Below are 26386 nucleotides of genomic sequence, written 5' to 3' on the forward strand. Positions count from 1 at the left end.
ATAGATTTACATTAAACTAAACACAACTACAGAATAAAGAGCACTGAGGATACAGTGAATATGCTTTGAACATAATGTATACAATACAGAGACAATAACATATGTACAAATATATGCAAAGCATCATGGGGACGGATCAATGTAACTGAATATGACAAACTACATGAACTTATTGTGGTTTGTCTATTCTCACTTAAAAACATTGTGTCTCATGTACAGACTATAAGTAACTATAAGTTACTTAATTCTACATAGTCACAGAATTCCATATATGATTTAATATGAATTGTATAATACAGTGCAACTGCAAGATGTAGTGATGTTTATATGAGGTAAATAAATACAGTTGTCTGCAGTAACCACAGAAAAGATCACTTACTGCATAACTTTGTGAATATAGAGACCCATCCGCTTCCGGTTAAGTGACGTTTTCTTTTGTGTGTGTTTTTTTTTTTTACGTGTGTGTGGATAACAAGTAATAAATTCTTTTTTAAATAATTTCTGTTGTATCTAGTTAAAACTATAACTATATTAATCTATGTCAGAGAGGCAATAAGACATCTTTCTACTGTAAAACATTCAACAGGACTTCGGGAAAATGGAAAACTGCAGTGTGAAGCGAAGACGTTAAAACAGCGAGGATCAAAAACTTCCTCTAAAATGGTCTAAATGTATTCTGACAAAATAATGAAACCCACGCGTCTGAAACTTCTTTTGAACATATTCGGTAAGCAGGATGTGTGACTTGTCCCTTATTTTATCTTATCTTTATACGAGCTAGTATATTGTACTAACATTTAATTTAACGCCCAAGACAAACGTCAAAACTGTTTAGTTCTAAAGCAAGAAAACGTGTACCGGATATGTAGTTGTTGTTTTTTTTTTTTATTATTATTTATGTCGACTGATTGAAGATACAAAATAGTGTCTATATTGTTGATATATAGCGTATTTACAGACAGTAGGGTCACAAAAGAGTTACAACACAAACCACAGCCCGACCTTTTTTTCCTTATGGCTCAGTTTTATTCAGTTATAACTTAAAATATTATGTTCAAATGTCATTATCGACAAAACGCAGATAAAAATCGAAACTTACTGTGTTTATGCTGTTATCATGGTGCCCAGGAGACTTTTTTTTTTTTTTTTTTTTGGTGCCCAGGAGACTAGGGAGTGATTGTGCTCAAGATATACGTCAGTTGATAACCTGTGATGTGTGTCCTGTTTAGCCTGAAAGAAAAAACAAAAAGTTTAGCCTGAAAGACCCCTCTGTGTATTTATTTTTAATCAGGACCTTACTGGAAACTGCATGTTTGTGAGTCAGCAGTTTACCATCTTGTAATATATTCTTGCTTCATTAAATATATGCAATATACAATGTGGTGTACATTTATAATATACTAAGCAGTAGTAATACACTAATTTCTGCAACCTTCCTAGTGTGAAAGTAAATAAATTTTCATTTCCATATGTGTATGTATAGCTAATGTTTGTGTCTGAAGTTAAAACTTTATTTCATTTTTTAAAATTTGCTTGGAAAGTATATACATGCATTTAAAATGTCTCCAAACAGGTATCTGTGCTACTTTCACATATGGAGAGAAATGTGGACAAAGTGAATATCGATCAGCAGCTGACGAATGCTGTCCTATGTGTGCTATGGGTATGACATGGTGATACTTTTGTAAAACAATCAAGTCAGTAGAATAATAAAAGTTACAGCTAAATAACATCCATACAATTATTACCTGGTATAAATTCATTCATCTTCAGTAAGTGCTTTATCCTGGCCAGGATTATTGTGGATCCAGAAGCCAATCCTGATAACACTGGGGGTATAGCAGGGATACGTTCTGGATGGGATGCTAGTCTGTCACAGGGCATCTCATTCACATGTCAGGGCAATTTAGATACACCAGTTCAACTACCAACATGGTTTTGGACGATGGAAGGCAAGAGATCCCAAAGATACCTAACATAAAAAAGTTATCAAGCAGACATTTTTTTTTTCATTTGAATGACTTCCTGAAATTATAATTTTGTCTAATATTCAGTTTCATCTGGAACTCATGTGTGCAGCTCTTTAGAGAAGATCTTAGGCAGATGGATTTATGAAGACTTTTTGGTGTGAATTCTTTCATGTGCCTGTCCTTTTACTCATCAGGTCACATTATGTCTGTTCTGCAGGATCAGTGGTTATGAAAGACTGCGATGGTGATTACAGTACAACATGCAAACCTTGTGCTAAAGGAACATTTATGAATGAACCAAATGGGCTACATACCTGCTTTCAGTGTAAAATCTGTGAAAATGGTAAATATATGTCTTAAACCTTTAAATGAGTTGCAGTGGTTAAGTGGTTGGACTACTGACTGGACGTTTGTGAGTTTGAATCATGGGGCCACCAAGCTGCCAATTATGGGCCCCTGAGAAAGACCCTTAAAACTCAATTGCTGTGATAAATAAATGTAAATTGCTATGATAAGGGCAACTGGCAAATGTTTTAAATTCTTGTTTCTGTAATTTTAATCTGAGGATTTTTCTCAGTAAATCCAATAAATCTCATGTTCTCCTTGTAGGCTTTTATATTTCACAAGACTGTACAACAATGCAGGATACAGTCTGTGGGGATGGATTTTATTGCATTCGTTATTCAGATGAGAAAAGAGATTGTTCACTTGCAATAAAACACACTAAATGCAAACCTGGGGAACAAATAAAAACTCCAGGTGGGTACTAAATTATCAGTCTTTTGATGACCACCACACTTAAAAAGGTGCAACCTTGAGTCAGTGCTTTTGAACAAGACTCTAGTGAAAATGGCATATTTATGGAGCTGTGTTTGGTCAAGTAATGGAAAATTTAAAAACACCATTAAAGAATTTTGTATTATAAATATCTTACTCATCACAACCTGTCACTGAACTTTTAGTGAATCAGTGAAAAGTAGCCCCAACAGCACTCATTCTATACAAGTATTTTATACAGGTGATTAAAACAGTAACAAACTAAAAGTCTCACACTGAAAGCCTAGTGTTGTGACTAGTTTTATATCAGATATCACTCAAAAAATGATTCATTATACTGATTGAAAGTGTCCTATGAGTCTCTTTCCAGTGTTCTTGTGTGTTTGGGAATGAAGTGATTTTCATGTTTCAGTATTTATTTACAGGTACAAAGGCATCAGATACCGTTTGTGAGTCCTGTTCTCCAGGGTTTTATTCTCCTGAAGGTGTGAACTGCTCTAAATGGACAGAGTAAGTCATTTCTTTTTCATATAAGCTGTAATATTTTTGTTTGCATGTTGCATTACTTATTTTTCAGAGTGTTTTTCTTTGTGTAAAAGTTTTTAAAGTTTCCTTTCTTCAAGCTGTACAGCCAGAAATGAGATTGAGGACGAAGAAGGCACTTCCATTAGAGATGTTCAATGTAAACCAAGAAACCGGAATATGAGATATGGCTTCATAGCAGTTTTACTCATGGCTGCAGTTGTACTTTTGCTTGTAGTATTATACTTGAAGTACAGGCTAGAAATTAAAAGTGAGTTGTGTTCAGATTTTTCTATTTCAATCAACAACTTTTTGTTTTGTGGAATCATGGCATCTAACATGTCAACATACAGTTATGTCCATATATATTTGGACACAGGCACAATTTTCATGGTTTTGGCTCTGTATGCCACCAGAATAAAGTATAACTGAAACAATCAAGATTCATTTGAAGTGCAGACTTTTTCAGCTTTAATTCAAGGGTTTGCGCAAAAATATAAAGTACTTTTAACGTTTAGGAATTGCAACCATTTTCATTCACAGTCCCCCCATTTTCAGGGGCTCAAATGTAATTGGACAAACGCTTATAATCAAAAGCAATTTTAAATTTTTTATTTTTTGTTGAGAATCCTTTGCAGGAAATGACTGACTGAAGTGGACATGGACATGAGCAAAGACTGGGTTTCCCCCTTTCTTATGTTTTACCAGCGGTCTTCAGTTGTTGTTTGTTCATGGTTCTTTCTTGCCTTTAGTTTTGACTTAGCAAGTGAAATGCTTGTTCGATTGGGTTGAGATCAGGTGACAGACTCAGCCGTTGCAGAGTATTCTACTTATTATCAATAAAATACTCCTGGGTTGCTTTTGCAGTATGTTTTTATCATTGTCCAGGTGCAATGTCTATTGTAAAAAGCGCTATACAGCTTTTTAAGCTATAAGCTATAATAATAAGCTTTGCTACTTTTGGCTGAATCTGGACTTACAGTATCTTTCTTAATAATTCATCTGGGTGCTTCAGTCTTCTTTCACATCATCAATAAATACCAGTGACCCAGTGCCACTGAAGCCATGCATGCCCATGCCATCACACTGCCTCCACCATGTTTTACAGATGATGTTGTTTGCATCGGTTCATGAGCTGTTCCAAGCCTTCTCCATACTTTTTCTTCCCGTCATTCTGGTACAGGTTAATGTTAGTTCCATCTGTTCAAAATATTTTCAGAAAAGTCAAATCTAACCTTTCTATTCTTCAGGCTTATGAATGGTTTTCACCTTGTGATGAAACTTCTGTATTTGTTCTTGTATTTGTCTTAATTATATCTTGATTATAGACTTTGACAATGACACACCTACCTCCTGGAGTGTTTCCTTCACTTGGTGAATGTGTTGGGTTTTCTTTTTTTTACCATGGAGAGGATGGAACTAACATTAACCTGTACCAGAATGACGGGAAGAAAAAGTATGGAGAAGGCTTGGAACAGCTCATGAACCGATGCAAACAACATCATCTGTAAAACATGGTGGAGGCAGTGTGATGGCATGGGCATGCATGGCTTCAGTGGCACTGGGTCACTGGAAAACAGCATGTCAGCATCATCTGTAAAACATGGTGGAGGCAGTGTGATGGCATGGGCATGCATGGCTTCAGTGGCACTGGGTCACTGAAAAACAGCATGTCCTTATTCAACTGAATACACTACAGTGGTGTGGAAAAAGTGTTTGCACCCTTCCTGATTTTTTATTTTTTTTAATTCATGTTTGTCACACTTTAATGTTTCAGATCATCAAACTAATTTAAATATTAGTCAAAGATAACACAAGTAAACACAACATGTTTTTATTATTAAGGGAAAACAAAATCCAAACCTACATGGCCCTGTGTGAAAAAGTCCCTAAACCTAATAACTGGTTTGGCCACCCTTAGGAGCAAGAGCTGCAATCAAGCGTTTGCGATAACTTCCAATGAGTCTGTTACAACACTGTGGAGGAATTTTGGTCCACTCATCTTTGCAGGATTGTTGTAATTCAGCCACATTGGAGGGTTTTCAAGCACAAACCCCCTTTTTAAGGTCATTCCACAGCATCTTAATAGCACTCAGGTCAGGACTTATACTATATTATACAGGCCACTCCAAAGTCTTCATTTTGTTTATTTCTTTAGCCATTAAGAGGTGACAAACACTTTTTCACACCACTGTATTTACAAACTTATTAACACAGCATAAATGATTGTTTGACTACAAGTTGGGTTGGACAATGTTTGTCGTTTCATAATTTTTCCTTTGCTTGTCTATCAAATCTGCCCATCTTAATCTGCCTAAAGCATATTCATTAAATGTTAATTTTTCAACAGAAAACAGTGGAATCTGAGTAAACAATGGAAGCAAAGAGGAGCGAGTCCCCTTTCTAAAATCCTAAATAAAAATAGACCTTATCATTTTGTTGAAACCTTTTTGTTGATTAACCATAGGAACAATGAATTAGTTAGCTAAAATTAGTGGTGTGATGTTAGCTAGGTTACACAATATTTTTAACCTTCTTCTGAGTACATATTTTTTGCATCTAAACAGCAATGCAAAATAGTCTGCTAGGCAGCGCTTCTCTTCCTTCTTTTCAGAGAAAAACATCATTATTAATATTTGTATAAGGCTTAAAGTAGTAGTAGCAGCATTTTTTTCTGAGCAGTAATGACAAAAAGCCACACTTACTATATACCTAACAGAGCAGAGCTTTGAAACTAACAAATATTGTTTCTAGCTTTAACTATAATTATACTAATATCTATACTAAAACTTAAAGTGTATGACAAACTAAATGTATGTAAAATATTTAGCACACTGGTTAGACTGGTTAATGAGAACAGACTGCTTCAGGGGACATGGACTGTTTTTTTGTGGATAACAAAGAATCCAAAGTTTTGAATCATTTATTTTGTATCTAGTTGAAACTATAACTATATTGACTTATGGTTACAATAAAGAAGCAGATATGGTCTCATAGCAGTTTTTCTCACTGCAACTACAGTTGTTTTACTGTCACTTCTAGTTTTATGTTGAGTCAAAGAAAATCAGAAGTGAGTTCTATTTATTCTATTTTTCTATTACAAATAACACATCAGTTCATTATGTTAAGTGGAAATCATGGCATGTCAATATATTACAACATTCATAACATTCCTTTTGTCTCAAAGGAACAAAGTAAGTATTTAATCAGTCACAACCTTGTGCTGTTATCATTAGGTGTCTTCAGAATGCCAAACATGGCTGTTTGTTTATTGCCAAGAACAAAACTGAGTATCCACTGTCCACATTGTGAATGTAAAAATAAAAATCTAAACTTACTTAAAACAATAGGCATCACAGAGGAATTTCCACAATTAATCATTTAGTCAGGATTCCTTAATAATTTATAGTTGGACTAGTTTAAAGATTTAATAAAGCATTAGTCTGACATAGTTTCATATCTTTCAGGAAGTCATGTCTTTTGTAAGAAATCTGCATTCATATTATACACATATACCATATTATACACATTAAAACAATGTTTGTTACTTTGTGCTTTAATATAATACAAAATATTGGCTAAGGGACAAAATGTACCATTCAGTGATATTTGTGTTTTCTGTACTGTGTTTTCAGATAGAAAAGCTGAGAAAGAAAGATGGAAAAAAATGAACTTGTAAGTGTAAATGTTCATGCAAATGTTAATGCAAATATAATGAACTAGATTCAATTCAATTCAAGTTTATTTGTATAGCGCTTTTTACAATAGACATTGTCACAAAACAGCTTTACAGAACAAACACAGAGCAGAAGGTAAACATAATTAATGATAAAGGAATTAACGAATAATAAAAGAAATAAGAATTAACAGAATAAAAATTCTAGATTATTATTAGTTGTATATAGAACTAGATATGCAAGAAGATCAATTCTAGAATTTATATGTCATATATAGAATTTATATAAATTTCTAGCATAACTTATACCTCTTTTTTAAGAAATAGTGTTTGTGGAGTGTGTGTTTTGTTAGAAAAGAAAAAAAACTAATTATAACCTTAAGTCAAGTCAAGAAGCTTTTATTGTCATTTCAACCATGTATAGCTGTTGCAGTACATAGCGAAATGAGACAATGTTTCTCCAGGATCATTGTTCTACATAAAACAAAAACAGGGCTAAGGACTTGTAAGTAGTCTTAGCCACTAAAAAGTGCAACCTGGTGCAAACAGTGCAGGACAAAAGACAGTGCAGACAAAAAGTTACAAGACAATACCAAAAGTACAAAAAATACAGTCCCTGACCAAAGTCTTGTCGCTTGTGTACAAATTGACCTGAAGTGTCGCTGAAATATATTTCTAATCAAGATTTTTTTTTTACAAGAAATGGCTCATTTTAATCCCAACAGCTTTTGTAATAGTGTTTCAGTGCAAAACTAAACTATCAAAAAGTATTCTAATATTCACAGCTTGGTAAAGCCCATTGAGTCAATTTTTTGCAAAGACATCAGTGTTGTTGCCTTGTCATATGAGCTTCACCAGTGACTAATAAACTTATTACTACAGCTAAATCAACAACATCTTCACTAGACCCCATCCCAACTAAACTACTGAAATAAGTGTTACATAGAGCTGGTGAGCCTCTTCTTAATATCATTAACTCCTCGTTATCTTTAGGTTATGTCCCGAAGTCTTTCAAGTTGGCAGTTATTAGGCCACTCATCAAAAAAGCTAACTTAGATCCAAATGATCAACTTACAGACCTCTCTCACACCTTCCTTTTATGTCTAAAATACTTGAAAAGGTTGTGTCTGTTCAACTGAGCTCCTTCTTACAGGAGAACAACATCCTTGAAGAGTTTCAGTCAGGTTTCAGGCCCCACCACAGCACAGAAACAGCACAAGTTACAAATGACTTGTTCTTAGCTTCGGACCAAGACTGTATGTCCCTTTTAGTTCTACTTGACCTTAGTGACCTTATTCGACACTATAGAACACAACATTCTTCTAGATTGCTTACAAAATTACACAGGTATTCATGGACAGGCTTTAAGTTGGTTTAGATCCTACCTGTCTGTTCGATACCATTTTGTTGAATTAAATGGTGAATCCTCCAGTTTATTGCCAGTTAATTATGGGGTCCCTAAAGGATCAGTTCTAGGACCTCTGCTTTTCTCGATATACATGCTTCCATTAGGGAACATTATTAGAAGACATGGGATTAGTTTCCATTGTTATGCTGATGACACACAGTTATATATCTCATCAAAACCAGATGAGATATATATGAGATATAATAGCCACAGTGTCCAAATTAACTCAATGCCTTAGGGAGACCAAAGACTGGATGAACTGCAATTTTCTGTTGTTAAACTCCGATAAGACAGAAATACTACTTATAGGTCCAAAAACCAGTGCACAGAAACTCTCACAATTTAACTTTCACTTAGAGGGATCTACTGTTACTAGTAGCTCGACAGTGAAAGACCTGGGTGTTATATTAGACAGCAACCTGTCTTTTGAAAATCATATCGCCCATACTACCAAAACGGCCTTCTTCCAACTTAGGAATATTGCCAAGCTGAGAAACATCCTGTCTGTCTAAGATGCTGAGAAGCTAGTTCATGCATTCATGACCTCTAGACTGGACTACTGTAATGCATTACTAGGTGGTTGTCCTGCATCATTAATAAATAGGTCACAGTTAGTCCAAAATGCAGCTGCCAGAGTTCTCACTAGGACAAGAAAGTATGACCATATAACTCCAATTTTATCATCTCTACACTGGCTACCTGTTAAGTTTAGAATTGATTACAAACTGCTGTTACTCACGTACAAGGCTTTTAATGGTTTAGCTCCCATGTATCTAGCTTCTCTTCTAACACGTTACAATCCTTCATGCTCTCTGAGATCACAAAACTCAGGACTTCTAGTAGTTCCCAGAATATCTAAGTCTGGTAGAGCATTTTCTTATTTAAGTAAGTAAGTAAGTAAGTAAGTAAGTAAAGTTTATTTATATAGCACGTTCCACAGATAAAATCACAAAGTGCTTTACAAAATATAACAATAAAACTTAAAAGTACAATAAAACAATCTTACAAAGTAAAAAGAGAAATTTATAGAGATGATAAAACTACAATTATAAAACAATAAAAACACACTACAACAGGGATGAAATTCCCAAACTTTGGAATAGACTTCCTGATAGTGTTTGGGGCTCAGACACACTTTCCCAGTTTAAATGTAGATTAAAAACTCATCTCTTTAGTCAGGCATACACATAATACATCCTATAATATCATGCACCACTACATCAGACCCTCTCCACTGCTTCTCTCTTTGTACCTATCCCGAGGCATATAAGGATGGGTCCACCTCGAGTCCAGTTCCACTCAAGGTTTCTTCCTTTACCAATTTAAGGGAGTTTTTCCTTGCCACTGCTGCCTGAGTCACCACAGACTTGCTCATAGGGGGATAAATACATACAGATTGTGAACTATATATATCTAATAATAATCTTGAATTTTTATTCTGTTAATTCTTTTTCTTTTATTATTCCTTATTTCTTTTATTATTCCTTATGTTTACCTTCTGCTCTATGTTTATGTTCTGTATAGCTGCTTTGAGACAATGTCTATTGTAAAAAGCGCTATACAAATAAACTTGAATTGAATTAATAATGGTTCAATCAGGTCTCAGATGTGTATAAAAAGAACCCCAGTACATTAGACCTTCACATAAACTGCAACTGGACCTCTGCAAACATGCCTAAGATTCACGCCGAGACTAAAGTTTTGATTATCAAGAGGCTGAAGACCAGATCCACTGCTGATGTGGCAGACACCTTCAATGTGTCTCAGCATCAAGTACAGAGGATAAAAAAAAGATTTAAAGAGACTGGAGACGTTTTGGACAAACCCAGGTCAGGGAGACCCCGCAAGACAACTGCTCGAAAGGACCACTTGTTGGCTCAAAAATCCAAGGCCAGCCCATTTTCCACTGCAGCAGAGCTCCACGAAACCTGGTCACCTGAAATCCCTGTATCAACCAGAACAGTTTGTCGGAATGTTCAGTGAGTGAGAGTGAGTGATTGGGTGAGTGAGTGAGGGAGGGAACAAATTAATTTATGAATAAATCAGTTGAATAAATCAGTTTAGTCCTGTTTTTGTAAATGTAAACACACACACACACATCTGTATTTCCCAAATTATGTTTAACATATGTAAACTATAGTTTAATTTTGCTACATTTTCTCATACGTTTTATTTTGTGTCACATATTAACCTTAAAAATTGTATATATTATTTTAGTGATTGCTTAGGACAACAATACCATAAAAACAAGTTAGAGTAAGCAAACTTGCACACAAAACAGACATTAAAGGAGAAATCCAAATAAAGTGATATGACAACGGTAAGGATAGCGTTAATTTCCGAAACTGTGGTCAGGAAGTGACGTTATTTCGCACATGCGCGGAACCGATCGTGTTGCTGTACGGATCGAGTAGCAACAATATCTATGTATATCTATGCGGCTTTAGGTGACGTCTCTCAGCTCGGTTAACCTCTCATCGGTGGAAAGTCGCACAAACCCGAGAGAAATACACCACAGTAAATAAAATGGAAATAATTTAATGTTCCTTGGGCGGCCCGGTACCATTTGGTCCACGAACCGGTACCGGTCCGCGGCCCGGGGGTTGGGGACCACTGCTCTAGACCAGTGGTCCCAAACCTTTTTTTCGCCGCGGACCGGTCAAAGTTTGATAATTTTACCGCAGCCCGCTGGTGGTGGGGGGTGTCGGCTATACGATGAAATTAAAATGAATAATTTTAATTTAATTCTATTTAAACATGCCTTTTTAACTCACTACAACGCTAAATCAATGAGAACCCTGAGCTTGTTTCTTTACAACGAGACGGTTCCATCTGGGGTAATAGGAGACAATGACACCCGAAGTGTGTTGCTTATGTCGTTATGTGTAGTTTATTCCGTTGTTTTGTTTTGGTTGCCGTCACTGCAGAAATCCCCGCTTCACACAGATAGCATGTTGGAAATGGCGATAGGGATTTAAGTGCTGTGGTGACAATCTCAGGGTATTCCGCCATGACTTTAATCCAGAACACCGGCAGAGTTTCTAACTTTCTAACGACGTCTGTTTCGTGCTCGTTTTTGCTAATTTGTGGGTTAAATTTGAGCAAACACAATATACACGTACACCAAGCACTGTTAAACATGAGAAAGTACCGGTGAACAGAGAGAAGAGCGATACACACCTTCTCTCTCCACCAAAGCTACAACACCACTGCCGCTTGCAGCCGCTCAGCTCCAGACGTCACCTAAACCCGGCCCGATATCATGATATTTTGCGCATGCGCCCTCTATGGTCACAAGATACGATAGGTCACAGATTTCGGTGTCACACCTGAAAAGAAAGGGCACGATATTTTTCACTGCGCAACAAACTGAATGTTACGAAACGACAGTTTCTAAACAAACTACAAGAAACACGGCGTCAGTAGCAGCTTTTCTTCATTAATTTCTCCAAGAGACGACAAAACTGTAAGAACCTAATTTACTAGTAACTGACAGTGTATTTGTGTTTAAAGATTACAATAACATGTCTTATTTATATTATATGATAACAGGTAAATAGCAGGTCAAACTTTTTGGCAAAATATTTAAAACATGATTAAAACTCACTTAATGACAAATTTCCTCTATATTACAAAACATAAAAGGCACAAAGTATTATTAAATATAATAGAATAAAAATAACTCAACGTACATTTAAAGTAATAAAAATATTTAATACATAATAAAACATTTCACTAGCCAGTGGAGCTAGGAATGATGAATGTGCTGATGGAAAAGATAAATCACAAAGAACTACAATAAACTGCTGTTTTTCAGGACTTAATTTGTTTTTCAGTATCAGCTGACATGCATGTTTTTGTGTCTGCATATCTTTGTCTCTTAAATGATAACATACTATAGATAACATACTATAAAAGATTAGCTATGAGGTGAATGGTAAATACTGTAGTTAAAACAAGTAGTTAAACATGAACAATGGTTAGTTTTGAAGTTAGTTTTGAAGACTTAAAATGCTTTAAAAAGAACATATTAGAAAAGCCTACAGAATACAAAGGTCAATGGTTTCTGTTGGTTTGTTTGTTTGCTTTCCTTTTTTATCCAAGATCAAGGCAAACAATATTCAAAAGTAATAAATATAAATATAAGGCTTAGTATGGCAGCTGAAAAGTCAGAGCTGAATGAATACTTTGTGAAGATGTAGTGAGAGTGCTTATGTGTGTGAAGGTGACTGAGTCCAGGAGTGAAAACAGGAATCAAGAGAATGTGTTATGTGTTGCTGTGTTGGCAGAGTAATACAAGGTGTTAATGTTTGTAGACTGAGGTGCATTATGGGAATTGGGGTTCAGTGCAGATTCTGGCATAGCATACAAAAGGATTTTCACATTGAGCTTTTGCATTTGTGTAAGTTAAAGTAAAACTGGTGCATTTTTTTCTTCAAACCAATTGTTTATATATGTTCTGGATTCTTTCCTGGAAATTGGAGACAGTGCTTTTTTTACATGACAGAATTCCTTTCTATATCCTGAAATTTCTGATTGTCTTTTTCAGATTCTTCTTCATTAAATCGGAATGCTTGACAAAACTCCAGAAAGTCTAAAGCAGCTGTAAAATGATCCATAAGCAGCATCAACAAATCTCTGCAGAACTGAAATTTCTGCCTTCACTAAGAAAGAGACTTAACTGGATACAGATGACCTGAACACTAAGGAGTGTGGCAGGCCATGAAGTCAGGGGAGGAAAGGTTTATTTCTTCTTTTTGAGACGTCTCATCAGCACTTTTACAATGATTTCCAGTTTAAAACATACTTTTATTATTACTACTGTTTTCTTCCTGAATATTGAAATGTATATTTGCACGTGTGCACGAGCTGAATATGAGATAAATGGAGAATGCTGTCCCATGTGTCCAACAGGTAATGAGATTTACTATAGAATTTTGCTCTTGATATATATGAATATATGTAACAAGTACAAATTTACCATATAGTAAAACAGGTAAATGAAACTGATCCCCTATGAAAGTAACTGATTGTTCAGCTCATCTTTTATATAACTTTAGGAAGCCGTGTTTTTAGACATTGCACTGAATTCACCAGCACAACATGCAAACAATGTGTTGGTTTAACTTACACGGATGAGCCCAATGGTCTTGCAAACTGCATTAGCTGTACGGTGTGTGATGATGGTAAATATTTGAATATGTAACAAAGCAATCTTTTAATGTTATCAGTGTGTACTTGCATTATTGATTAAGAGTATTAGATATGTTCTGCATTTTTTATTTTTTTTTACAGGACAGGGATTAAGAGTAAAAGCGGCCTGTACACAGACTTCAGATACAGTTTGTGAGCCGCTGGAGGGATTTTACTGTACTGATGAATACAGTGTCAGCTGCCGATATGCAGTGGAACATACAAAATGTAGCTCTGGACAATACATAAAGCAGAAAGGTTGGTGTAATGCACCTTTATTATAGCATCAACATTTGCAGTAGCATTGTAGCATTCTGTGAATCAATGGGTTGCAGGATCTTTGATTACTTTCTGTTAACTCAGCAGGCATGTGTTTGCAGGAACAGCATTAAAAGATGCTGAATGTGCAGAGTGTGCAGATGGGACCTACTCCAATGGCTCCCTTCAAATTTGTAAACCACATTCAAAGTGAGTGGCTTTTAGCAACTGGCTGGTTGCTACACAAAAAATATCATGCTTTACAATAAATTACGAACAACAATTGCTATCCTATAAGCTTACATGTAACGTCAAGAGTCTTTTTTTAGTTTATTATTAATTTCTGGTATAATTATTCTGTGTAACATTTCTGTCCATCCAGTTTTTCCATTGATTTCCTCTGTATATTATTTAAAGAGTTTAAAGAATTGAACTAAATCAGCAAATAGGAAAGGTACAAGATGAAACATAAACTTATACTTCAACTCAATTTAATTGAAATCAAATTTATTTGTATGGTGGGTTTAACAATGGACATTCTCAAAGTAGCATTACAGAACATAAGAAACATAGTACAAAAAGTTTAATATTATATAATGATTAATATTATAAAAATATTACACCACCTATATTATAATATTATATAAAAATTTATATTATAAAAAATATTATATTATACTGCCTATAATAGGGATAAAACTGATTAATAACAGGTGGACAATTTTAGGAAAGATTGCACTTTATATTTTGCTGAATTGTTTTCTGAATTTCACTCAAATATATGCATACTTTGCTACATAACTGATTACACTTAGACATGTTAAAAAAAAAAAGACCTTACCAAACAGAAAATGCCTGTTTTGTAACTCAGCTAAACACGTGGCAGCAGCATGATACTACAATCATGAAGATACAGGACAAGAGCTTCAGATAATTTTCACATTAAACATCACACAACTTCTACCTCAAGAGCTCACTGATTTTATCTTACACTAAACTCTAGGGATTAAAAACTGAATGTTACTTTTTACTCAACATAGGGTGCAAAGTTACAAATAAAAATCCAGAAAAATTAAAATGTAAATATGTGTTGTGAACACAACCAGACCAACTTGTTTGGTGACAAAACAACAGCTGTTCACCTTTTCCAGCTAAAATGTGCCAATGTACATCACACATCTGTCTTTACTTTGACAGGTGTGAAGATTTTGGACTTACAGAAATAACAAAAGGGACAAATTCTTTGGATGTTGAATGTGGAAAAAAACTTCCAGTAGCTCTAATAGCTGGAGTCTCCCTAGTTATAGTGGTAGTTTTGGCTGGATTACTTATTGTTATTGTGAGAATGCGAAGGAAATGGCAACTTAGAGGTAAGTATCAATAATGGTGTTTAATTTGTCTTGTAAATGTTTTATTATTAAATTGGAAACTTTGGTAACATTTGTTTCCCAAACTGTCTCTTAAATCAGATGGTACTGTGAGGAAAACAAGACACGAGCCAGATGGATGTGCTGCATTATGTTTACAGGTAATATTTTGAAAATGTTTTATTCGTTCAACTTTTATTAACTAGATTGTAATAAGAAAGACTGAAAGATATTTAACATTAAAAATAAATATTTAATTAAATTTTGTTTTGTTTTCTCTTATTTTTTACAAGGACACCTTTACTTCACCAAAGCACAGGTAAGAGGCAATATGAAGAGATGCTACCTGTTACAGTTATGAAATGTTCTGTACTCCTGAAGGAAGAAATGTGCAAATGTGAGATATAGTATGCAGAATGTGTATTGAGAACAAAATTGTTATTTTATTTATTAAGTATAAATAATTATAGATTTTGATACATTTGGCCAACACTAGAGGAGATTTTATTACATTTAGTGGTATCTTTACATCTTTCATTTCTATCTTCTTTCTTCTTATCTTAGAAAGGGGAAATGTGTTTCTGATCATGGGGCTTCTCCAGTTGAAGATGACCATGGAAAACATTTTTGTGATCCACAGGAGCAAGAGCTCACAAACATTAGAAGTGCTGTAACGTGATCGTGGATATTATTTCTTGAATTATACATGACATGGTAAAAGACAGTCGGGACACATGAATATCATCTTTCTTCATTAAGTTAAAGACCAGTTTCAGTCATATTTCATTTTTCTTAAAGCTGCCATATTTATGACCATCAGTTTTGACCATTGGAATGGAATCAATGTATGCAGAACTATATATAGAGATCTGCAGTCAGTACAGATGTTGCCATTATCAAATCTAACAATCGCAGACATTTGCATTTAATCCACAGTCCATCTCCGTATACCAGTGAGATTCAGATGGTTTTAAAGTGTCCTGTTTGTAGATGGATGGGCTGACAAAATGAACATGAAAGAGTTTTCTCAACTCTGTTCAGGTAAGTCAACAGCAGTATTCACTCAATTTATCAAATTTTATAAATAGAGACATTTTGGTTTAGCAAGGTTACAAGTAAAACTGAATTAGGTAGATATGTATATTTGACCAGCAGAAGTGTACAAGATATTTATTACTTTAAAAATCCACAGCAAAGTAAAAAACCTGTACACTGTTCACCGACAAAATGTGCTTATAATTTGTTAAGCTTTGTTTTATACAGGTAACAAGCTGAGATTATTAGCACTCCCTTTCTCTCATTAAAACACAAATGAATTTATAACTTTTTTGATCAGTGTTTTTCAGGATTTCTTTGTTGTTGGTGTAGTCTCTCACTGTTAAAAAAAAAAAAACTACCATTAAAACATACAAAATCAGCAGGGGATTGAATAAATTTTCCCCTCCCTGTAACTAGCCAGCCAGCCTAGCGAATATAACAGTGCATTTTACAAAGAATGTAGGGTTTTGGTGGTTTCCAAATTCTCAATTGATGGCTATTAAAAAATATTTTTTCAACAGTTATTGTTGCATCCCACAGACCAGCAGACTGAATGCATATTGATACTATTCAGAGACTTATAATGAATCGGTCAGGGATAAATATGGCAGCATGGTCATACAATGATGTCACCTTAATCATGGCTTCTCGCAGTAACATCAGCACTCGATTATCTACATTGTCTACAAGAAAATTTGCTTTGAAAAACCATGTGTACAAAGAGTACACTGCAGCTGTTTTTTGCTGATTGCACATTTACTTCTGTGACTTGCACAATTGCACCTTACACTCTTAGCAACTTTAAAAGAAATATCACTCTTAACCATGATGCTTACTTTGCACACATTACAAACTGTAACAGTTTCTGGTATATACTATTGTGCATATTCTATATGTATGTCAAGTATTAATAATGTTGTTTATTGCATAGGTTTTTGTAATGCTCAGTGAATATAAAATAATCTTATAAAAAGATTAGAATTTATCTACACGACTTAACAAGCAAATTAACACTGCAGTCTAAATTATGTAATTTATATTTTATAAGGAACAATAATACATTTGCCTATTTCTGCAGTTATCTCCAGCATTTTCTTATATACTCAAACCAGCCCGTGTGGTACCAAGAATAACAGCACAGTTAAAGTCACAGAAACCAAACTTTTATTATTATTATTAATTCCATTGTGAAAATTAATTTGACATGCATCTGAATGTTTTTTTTTTGCTGATTCTATAACACCATAAATGTCCAGTTGTGCATATGTTCCTAATAAAGTAGATGGTGAGTGTGTACAAAGAAGACCAAACAACTGTTAAAAATATACCCAAGAACCTAATGTTCTAAATCTTACATTATCTGTTGTTTAATCATCTTTACAGTGCTCTCTGTGATGCAATAAACATGTCCCTGCATTCATGTAGAGCCTCCTCTAGTTTTACTAAGAACTACTATTTACAAAGGAAATAGCATTCACCAGCAGAACCGCAGCTACATTAAGATGACTAATGAAAGTAAAATATGACAAAGCAAGAGACTGATGGTAGATAACAACAACAAAAAAAAATTCTCTGGATGATGCCTAGAACTAACTGAGTCACTTATCTTAAATTCTATAAAGTGACACAATATTCCACATACAACTTACATGAAACACTGTTCTCTAGTATTAATCATGATGCACATTCAAATATTAAAGCTCTATCACAGCCCCGCCCCCAAGATCTACTTCCGTCTTGTTCCGTTTTTTTTTTTGTGGTTACAAAGAATCTGCGTTGTTTCTAGTTTAATTATATCTATATAAAAATATAGTTACAATACTTAACCTGGTTACCATCGCGACTCCGAGAGGAAATGAGGCATATTGGTCAGGGTATACAGAATATACCCTGACCCATATTTCTGCTGAGAAACATTCAACTCGACTACAGCGGGAAATGGAGGACTGCAGTATGAAGGAGGACGTAAAGAACAGCGCGAACACGCACAGTCTGTGACTACATTCACTGCACTGTTCTAACTGTGTGTTTAAATAAATAATGAAGTCCGCGTTTCTAACACGTTTGTACATATTCGGTAAGCAGGATGTGTGACCTGCTCACGGTCCGTGTTTTATCTGTTCTTTATTCTGAACACAAACCTGTTTAGTTTTAACACTGTGAGTGTAGTTTCAGTTCACAAAATGGCGTCTATTGTTAATAAAAAGTCACTTTACTGCCCCGAATTTAGAGACATAATCAACACCACACTACAAACTGTATTTTATCGCGAAGTTTGATTTAAACTAAAATATTAATATGTTAATAGTTAATCGAAACTTACTGTGTTGACTTGACTTTAGGCTGTTTTTGAGGTGCGTGGGAGGCATTAGATGCTCCTGAAGATGATAGAGATGACCTGATTGTGCTGTTTGACCTATTTAAGCTACCACAATGCCAATATGAAGCCCGACCCTCTCTGGTGTGGCATGTGTGAGTCAGGAGTTTACTAAAACTTTGTGGTTTGCTTTGTGTCATCTAGACAGTTAATTAAATAGATGATCATGAAGATTTTTTTTTCAGTATTATCTACATCAAGGCTGACCAGTTTTATTCATAAAGGCCAATATGGATACAACTTTTCATTCCTACCAAGAAGAAATCACACTATGGAAAGTCAAGAACTGATTAAACAGAATCCTGCATCAGGAACTGGCCCTATGCAGATAAGGTTTAAAAATAATCGAATGCACTATGCAAACACCTTACTTGTGGTTGTAACCACACTGCAGAGTGGGTACACACACTGAACACAGCCAGTAGACAAAACCAGATTAAACCAGAGCACTACACCACCATGCCCTCCTTTTGTAATGAATTTTCAACAGTGATTAACATGACAATAAATTGTCATGTTATCTTAATAATAAACACACTGTTGTTTTGTTCAGTAAAATAACTGAATTGTACAGTACCCATCTGACTAGAGTTAAAGAAAGCTGCACTGAAATATTTTCCCACCTAAACAATGTACAACACCATGATATTAAGAATTTCTATATATAATAACCTACAGCGGTAACCCAAACAAACCCTTTTCTTATCTGCAATTTCTGGAAGATACATTGGTATCAAAACCACACTACATTACATAAGAGTTTCAGATCGTATCTGTAGCATTTTTAAAAAGTGTTACGTGTGTATGCTTTTTAACAAGGTTTTATGAAAACCTATGCATTTAACAATTTAAGTATTGTTTATTTGTCGCCAGTGTTTGTGTCTGGATTTTAAAAAAAATTTTCTAACTTTTACTAGCTTGGAAATTATATACATGCATTAAAAATTGTCTCCAAACAGGTATCTGTGCTGCCCTCACCTATGGAGTGAAATGTGGCCAAAGTGAATATCTATCAGCAGCTGATGAATGCTGTCCTATGTGTGCTATGGGTATGACATGGCGATACTTTTGTTATAGAATCATGCCATTAAGTAAAAGAAAGTACAGCTAAATAAGAGGTATAGTTTATTAATAGGTTCATCTTCAGTAGATGCTTTATCCTGACCGGGGTTATGGTGGGTCCAGAGCCAATTATGAGAACGTTAGGTGTATCCACATGTATGGATAATTTAGAGACACTAGTCCAACTAAAAACATGGTTTTATACAGTGGAAGCCAAAAGATCCTAAAGATACCAGACATGCAAAGATGTACAGTATAACTCTGTTATAACAGTTATATTGTCTTTTGTGTCTATTGTGTATTGTATTTTGTGTATTATCTTCTGTGTCTTGTATTGTTTGTTTGCACTGTCTTTTGTTCTGCACTGTCTTTTGTCTCACACTGTTTGTACAAGTTTGCACAGATGCACTTTATGTATCTAGGTCTAGGACTAACTTACTTAAGTCCTACGCTCTGTCTTTGTTCTATGTAGCATCATGATCCTGAAAGAAGGACGTTGTCTTATCCATATACAATTTGATATGGAATGCAGAAACTCTGTATAGAAGATCTTAGGCAGATGATTTTATAAAGACTATTTGGTGTGAATTCCTTCATGTGCCTGTCCTTTTATCAGTTTCTCATCAGGTCATATTATGTCTGTTCTGCAGGATCAGTGGTTATGAAAGACTGCCATGGTGATTACAGTACAACATGCAAACCTTGTGCTAAAGGAACATTTATGAATGAACCGAATGGATTACAATCCTGCTTTCAGTGTAAAATCTGTGAAAATGGTAAAAGTCTTATGTCTTAAATATTTAATTCTTGTTTCTGTAATTTTATTTGGAGCATTTTCAGATCTGATGTCTCTTTCTAGGTCTTTTGATTTCACAAGACTGTACAACAATAAAGGATACAGTCTGTGGGGTGTTGGATGGATATTATTGCAAGCATTATACAGCTGACATAAATGATTGTTCTCTTGCAATAAAACACAGTAAATGCAAACCGGGTGAACAAATAAACACTCCAGGTCGGTACTAAACTATCGGTCCTAATCACACTGAAAAAGGTGATACTCTGAGTCAGTGCTTTTGAACAAGACACTTAAGTCCCTATTAAAAATGTCATGTTTATGGATCTGTGTTTGGATGAGAAATGGAAAATTGTAAAATACCATTGAAGAAGAAGCATTACAATATATATCTCCTAAAAAACTCATCACTACAAGTCACAGAACATTTAGTGAATCAGTGAAAGGTAGCTACTCAGTCTATACATGTATTTTATCTCGGTGACTAAAACAGTAACAACATTAAGCTTTGGATAATGTTCTTGTTAAGAATAAAAAATAATCTTATTATAAAAGAAGTTAGGTAAAAGATTCCTGCATCTTTGCATTAAAAAGAAAAACAGGACTTTAGACATTCTGTAATTAGATTCACCAGGACAGGTTTCTTCTCCCCTTGTTTTGCTTTTTCTCACAGTGAACACCAAGAGTGTTCTAATTTTATATCAGACTTCATTCAACAAATAATTCATTTGTTTATGCTGATTCAAAATGCAGACTATTTGAAGTGTTCTGGTAAAAAAAAAGGTTAAAATCACAGATGAATGTTCTGTAAAAATGTCCTGTGCTTTATATAGTGAATTTGCAGTGTGTTTGGGGTTGAAGTGGTTTTGATATTTCAGTATTTATTTACAGGTACAAAGGCCTCAGATACTGTTTGTGAGCCCTGTTCTCAAGGGTTTTATTCTCCTGAAGGTGTGAACTGCTCTAAATGGACAGAGTAAGTCATTTCCATTTGCATGTTGCATTCCTTACCTTTCAGATTGTTTTTCTTTGTGTAAAAGTTTTAATGTTTCCTTTATTTAAGCTGTTCTTTCAGAAATGAGATTGAGGTCAAAGAAGGCACTAACATTAAAGATGTTCAGTGCAAATCAAGAAGGAGCAGATATGGTCTCATAGCAACTTTGCTCACAGCAGCAGTTGTTTCACTTCTAGTTTTATGTTTGAGTCAAATAAAATCAGACAGAAGTGAGTTGTGTTGATTTTTTTTTTCTATTTCATACAACACATCAGTTCATTATATTAAGTGGAAATTATGGCATCTAGTCAAATACCTGAGATGTCAATATTCTGCATTTTTTTGTTTTACATTAATCTTCACACTAATACAATCTTCCTTTTTTGTTTTGCAGCTTGCTTTATATTAAAAGTAAGTGCACAAAAATTTTTGATTCTTAAAATACAGAAGCAGTAAAGTCTCTTTGCCATTCTTTTGTTAAAAAAATTCTATTAAATCTACAGCTTGATCCTGGTTGTGTTAGATGTGTTTTCAGGCACTTTTGTTTTTTATTTGTTTCTTTTCATTGACTGCAAACAGAAATCAATCGCAGGTTCCACACAGCTTAATTTTGATGCAGCTGATGTCGATCTGTGAAATTTGTTTCATAGAAAATGGTTATTCTGAATTGACTTGACTTGAATTTTCTGTCTTTTTATATTTCTTTTTAATTCCTTCCTATTATACACGACGAACAACACAGTAGTCTCAAATTATGATGATTGATTATGATGAATCAGCTGTCTTTGTAGATGTTTGAATGCTGTTTCTTGTTTCTTTTTGTGCTTACAGAGCCCTGTAGAGGAAACAGACCCTCGATCTTCACAATGTGCCCCATCAACCAGTCCACTGTAAGAGCTGCATCTATTGTTTCATCAATACATAATGTAAGCTGGTTAATACTAGTGATCAAAAATTTTTTAATTCCGTTCCTCAAGGAAAGGCATTCAGGAAACATAATCACCAGCTGTCCAAGCAGACTGTAACAAGGAATACACAGTGCAGGTGAAAACATGAGTTACTTCACAAGCATGTTCTTTTTTACTAAAGCACCAGCTTGATGAATGGACAAATGGACAAATTTATTTTAGTTGGAAACAGTGTTTGTTTTAACAAAAAAGTACTCTTTACAAATCACTGATTCATTTTGGAAGAGCAGAAATGCATAGAAATGTATTGTTTACAGTTTTTAATAATAGATTTATTATTGCTGTATGGAATGTTCATAGTGTAATGTGTCTGTCTGTGTTTTCCCCTTGTTTCTGTCTGCCTCAACATTCATTATTTTTGACTTCCAAATTTTTTTGGACATTTGTATTCAGTTATTTTTGTAAATGATTTCATTCCACTTCGCTGCTCTTTTTGCACTTATTTTCGCTTTTCTAAATTTTGGATTTGCTGGGGTGCCTAGTGTGTGAATTTTAGAAGGGTAGTATCATCTCAAACACAACACATTTACACATGGAACATGGGAAAAGGAAAAGCCTTTTGTCCTGGTCATTGGAAATTATGTCAAATACACGTAAAGCAATGCTAATCGCATCATACAAAGCATTTTTTTTATACATTGAAAAAGATTACGGGGTAATGAAAGATATCAGCCAACGTTTAAAAAAATTTATCATCCACTGTCACTGCCTGGTAGCCTCAGCCCTCTAATGCTAGGCAAAGCAAAGATGCAATTATTTAATGCAGGTGTCCAACATTCTACACACCACAAACAATGTAAAATACAAAATGGTTTCAAAGAATACATAAGTATGTGAGCTGGAAGCCAACTTTTAGTTTTTGTGAGGAACACTTAAATAGTGTTAGCTGTAAATGCCATAAAATAAATAACAACCTTCTTATAACACTAACATAATGCAGCAGAGCATTTTAGGTGCTAAAATATTAATCTCATGTTTTAGACCAGTAGCTGTTACTTACTACTTTTATAAACAGTAATATGTGTCTGTCAAATGCCCTAAACATGTGATTGCATTTACAAACCTCTTACCAATCCTGTTACTCTGGGTCCAAATGCCCTTTTCTAATAATTCTATATTTTGAACATTTCAGCATTAATATTTTTAAAACTTTTATAGATTTTTTTTGTATAAAACTGACATTCATTGTTAATATTTTGAAAACATTCATGTTATATTATTAGTGTTATAATTTAATGTTTGTTCTTTACATCAACCTATGATCCTGATTTGTATAAAGGTGTATTTTTTATAGAATGTACAATATAAATACAGTCTTGTGAAAAAGTGTTGTCAACAACACTTTAATGTTTCAGATCATCAAACAAATTTAAATAATAGTCGAAGATAACAAGTAATCACAACATGAAATTTTTAAATGAAGGTTTTTATTATGATAACAATGATGAGACTGCTCAGATAAGCGGTAGAAAATGAGTGAGTGAGAGTGAGTGATGAGACTGCCTACAGGGAGGAGATCCAACACCTAGCCACATGGTGCAATAACAATAACTTGCTCCTTAACACCTCCAAAACAAAGGAGCTCATTGTTTACTTCAGGAAAGAGGCAAGAGGCACACATGACAACATCTACATCAATGGGATGCTGTTAAGCGCATCTCCAGTTTCAAGTTCCTGGGAACCCACATCTCGGTGGACCTGTCCTGGACTACCAACACCTCCAGTCTAGTCAAGAAGGCTCACCAGCGCCTCTTTTTCCGGAGGTCACTAAAGAAAAATCAGCATTCCTCGAATATCCTGCTGAACTTCTACCGCTGTGCAATAGAGCTGTGTCACAGTCTGGTATGGAAGCTGCTCTGTTGCAGAGCGCAGGGCATTGCAGCGGGTGGTGAAAACCGCCCAGCGCATCGCAGGAACTCCTTTTCCAGCCATGGAGGACATCCACAAGAAACGCTGTCTGCGTCGAGCTCGCAGCATTCTTAGGGACTCCTCTCATCCTGCACATAGACTGTTTTCACTTCTGCCCTCCGGCAGGCGTTTCAGGTGCCTCCGGACCAGGACTAGCCGATTAAAGAACAGCTTTTTCCTAGAGCTGTCTCTTTATTGAACTCTGCCACTCACTGATCCAACTGTCCTTCACTCTACTGCCACACACACACCTCACACTATGCTATTGCGCTAATGGACTGTCTAAACTAAACTTCTGATCACTTGTACATTTGATCAATCACACCCCACAATTCATTATTGCACTAATGGACTGTTACATAAAATCATACTCATTTGCACACTTTCTCTCCTTTCTTGCATTTCTGCTCACCATTGCCTTACCATTGTATACACACCTAATTTCTGTTCATAATAACAGCAATATATTATATTATGACCATAGTACATATCCTTCTGTATATTTCGGTTTATCGTATGTATCGTATGTATCGTATATATATTTTGTTTATAGCACATACCCTCTGTAAATTTTAGTTTATAGTAATAGACATCTGTATATTATGTTCATAGCACATATACAGGTTATTCATCTGTATATTATATTCATAGAACATACATATCTGTAAATTACTGTTTATAGTAATAGCCATATATTTTATTACAGTACATATCCTTCTATAAATCTGTATATTGTTCATAGTATGCACACAACTGTAAATTACTCGATATTACCACTTAACTTATTTAAATCTTGTAAAAACTATATATCCTGCACTTGCTACTATTGTACTCTGGTTAGACCTAAACTGCATTTTATTGCCTTGTACTTGTACATGTGTAATGACCAGGGGCGTCACTAGGTTTGCCCAGGGGCCCCCCCCCCCCCCCCCCCCAAAAAATTATTTGATTAATTAGTTTTTGATCGCTTCAGTCCCCTTTAAAAACGCATTTGAAGCGGCGACAAGCTGCGTCATGTTTCGGCTCCTCCCCTGAACTGTCTGCGTGTATTCAGCGCGTTTTTCAATCCGCAGGGACATCGATCAGAGAATACAAGGTGTGTGTGATTTAATTGATGGATTGCTATGATATGACATCATTCAGCTCTTACCCTGCTTCTCACAAGCTGCTTCATTTTCGCTTGTACTGGAAGCGTGTGTACGTGTGTTTGTACAGTGATAAATGAATCAGGAAGTCTTCATTGTAAAAAAAAAACTACATTCACAACTCAAAATTTTCTAGTGACTGGTCACATCTAATTTTTTTTTTTTTTTTTTTTTTTTTTTTACAGTGAAATACAGGGAATACAATGGAATAGTGGATTGCAATAAGGTTAGTAGTATACAACCCTACCCTGGGGGCTGAGCCCCCCCTAAAATGAAAATTCAAGAATCGCCCCGGTAATGACAACAAAGTTGAATCTAATCTAATCTAATTATTAAGGGAAAACAAATTTCAAACCTACATGGCCCTGCGTGAAAAAGTACTTTCCCCCAAAACCCAATACAGGGCTCTCAAGTTTTGAAGACAGGCAAGAGAGACATATTTTAAATTTGCAATGAGTCTGTTACTGCCATCAAGCGTTTGCGATAACTTGCAACTGTTGGAGGAATCTTGGTCCACAGAATTGTTGTAATTCAGCCACATTGGAGGATTTTCGAGCATGAACCACCATTTTTTTTAAGGTTGTCAGGAAGGAGGCAAACACTTTTTCACACCACCGTACCTCACTGTACTGTAATAAAGAAAATGAAACCGTGGGGCTGTAATAAATAAACAAATAAAAAAGTGCTTCTTTTTTTTATTAGTGCCCTCTATACAGGTCACTGACTCCTTTTGTGAGAGCTGAAATGCTTAGATCTGTATTGTTTACAATTTTTAATAAAAGATGTATTAGTGCTGTATGGAATGTTGTCTTTTTCAACATTGTGTTGGAATTGATTTGATAGCTCCTCCTGATTGTTATTGTTTAGATATGCTTTCTAAGATACTCTGGACTGCATCGATACAACGATCATCATGTAATACTTCAT

The 26386-nt window shown here is 35.0% G+C and overlaps 2 protein-coding genes across 17 annotated transcripts; both read left to right on the forward strand.

The window, feature by feature from the left end:
• Positions 1 to 6: 6 nt before the first annotated feature.
• LOC125138320 (tumor necrosis factor receptor superfamily member 14-like) lies at positions 7 to 26257 on the forward strand. 14 transcript variants are annotated; one of them, XM_047800324.1, is made up of 11 exons: positions 453 to 727; positions 1292 to 1315; positions 1574 to 1663; positions 20299 to 20424; positions 20508 to 20663; positions 21336 to 21420; positions 21508 to 21668; positions 21833 to 21849; positions 22270 to 22328; positions 22416 to 22482; positions 25645 to 26257. In XM_047800324.1, exons 1-10 carry the CDS (start codon positions 670 to 672, stop codon positions 22435 to 22437), a joined length of 798 nt encoding a protein of 265 aa, XP_047656280.1. In that variant the 5' UTR covers positions 453 to 669; the 3' UTR covers positions 22438 to 22482; positions 25645 to 26257. The 14 variants fall into 14 exon arrangements, with proteins under 14 accessions (XP_047656278.1, XP_047656277.1, XP_026988982.2 ...); XM_047800325.1 differs by lacking the exon at positions 25645 to 26257 and adding an exon at positions 23986 to 24694; XM_047800323.1 differs by lacking the exon at positions 25645 to 26257 and having other exon boundaries at positions 454 to 727; positions 22416 to 24694.
• On the forward strand, positions 11565 to 17629 carry LOC113634305 (tumor necrosis factor receptor superfamily member 14-like). 3 transcript variants are annotated; one of them, XR_003438480.2, is made up of 9 exons: positions 11565 to 11819; positions 12903 to 13267; positions 13414 to 13539; positions 13649 to 13804; positions 13927 to 14014; positions 15002 to 15174; positions 15274 to 15332; positions 15465 to 15568; positions 15736 to 17629. XR_003438480.2 is itself a non-coding variant. In XM_027133185.2 (9 exons), exons 2-9 carry the CDS (start codon positions 13138 to 13140, stop codon positions 15848 to 15850), a joined length of 873 nt encoding a protein of 290 aa, XP_026988986.1. In that variant the 5' UTR covers positions 11577 to 11819; positions 12903 to 13137; the 3' UTR covers positions 15851 to 17629. The 3 variants fall into 3 exon arrangements, 2 of the variants coding, with proteins under 2 accessions (XP_026988992.1, XP_026988986.1); XM_027133185.2 differs by having other exon boundaries at positions 11577 to 11819; positions 15465 to 15490; XM_027133191.2 differs by lacking the exon at positions 13414 to 13539 and having other exon boundaries at positions 11575 to 11819; positions 15465 to 15490.
• Positions 26258 to 26386: the final 129 nt, after the last annotated feature.

The sequence above is a fragment of the Tachysurus fulvidraco genome, chromosome 14 (assembly GCF_022655615.1).
Source record: "Tachysurus fulvidraco isolate hzauxx_2018 chromosome 14, HZAU_PFXX_2.0, whole genome shotgun sequence".
Lineage (NCBI taxonomy): Eukaryota > Metazoa > Chordata > Actinopteri > Siluriformes > Bagridae > Tachysurus > Tachysurus fulvidraco.

Excerpts from the sequence above, each read along its gene's own strand:
- LOC125138320 (XM_047800322.1), top strand. The coding sequence starts at position 670 with ATGTATTCTGACAAAATAATGAAACCCACGCGTCTGAAACTTCTTTTG. Across the intron at positions 1,316-1,573 it reads TTACTGGAAACTGCATGTTT|GTATCTGTGCTACTTTCACA; the intron begins GTGAGTCAGCAG and ends GTCTCCAAACAG. Across the intron at positions 2,314-2,579 it reads GTGTAAAATCTGTGAAAATG|GCTTTTATATTTCACAAGAC; the intron begins GTAAATATATGT and ends TTCTCCTTGTAG.
- LOC113634305 (XM_027133185.2), top strand. The coding sequence starts at position 13,138 with ATGATTTCCAGTTTAAAACATACTTTTATTATTACTACTGTTTTCTTC. Across the intron at positions 14,015-15,001 it reads ATTTGTAAACCACATTCAAA|GTGTGAAGATTTTGGACTTA; the intron begins GTGAGTGGCTTT and ends TTACTTTGACAG. Across the intron at positions 15,333-15,464 it reads GTGCTGCATTATGTTTACAG|GACACCTTTACTTCACCAAA; the intron begins GTAATATTTTGA and ends ATTTTTTACAAG.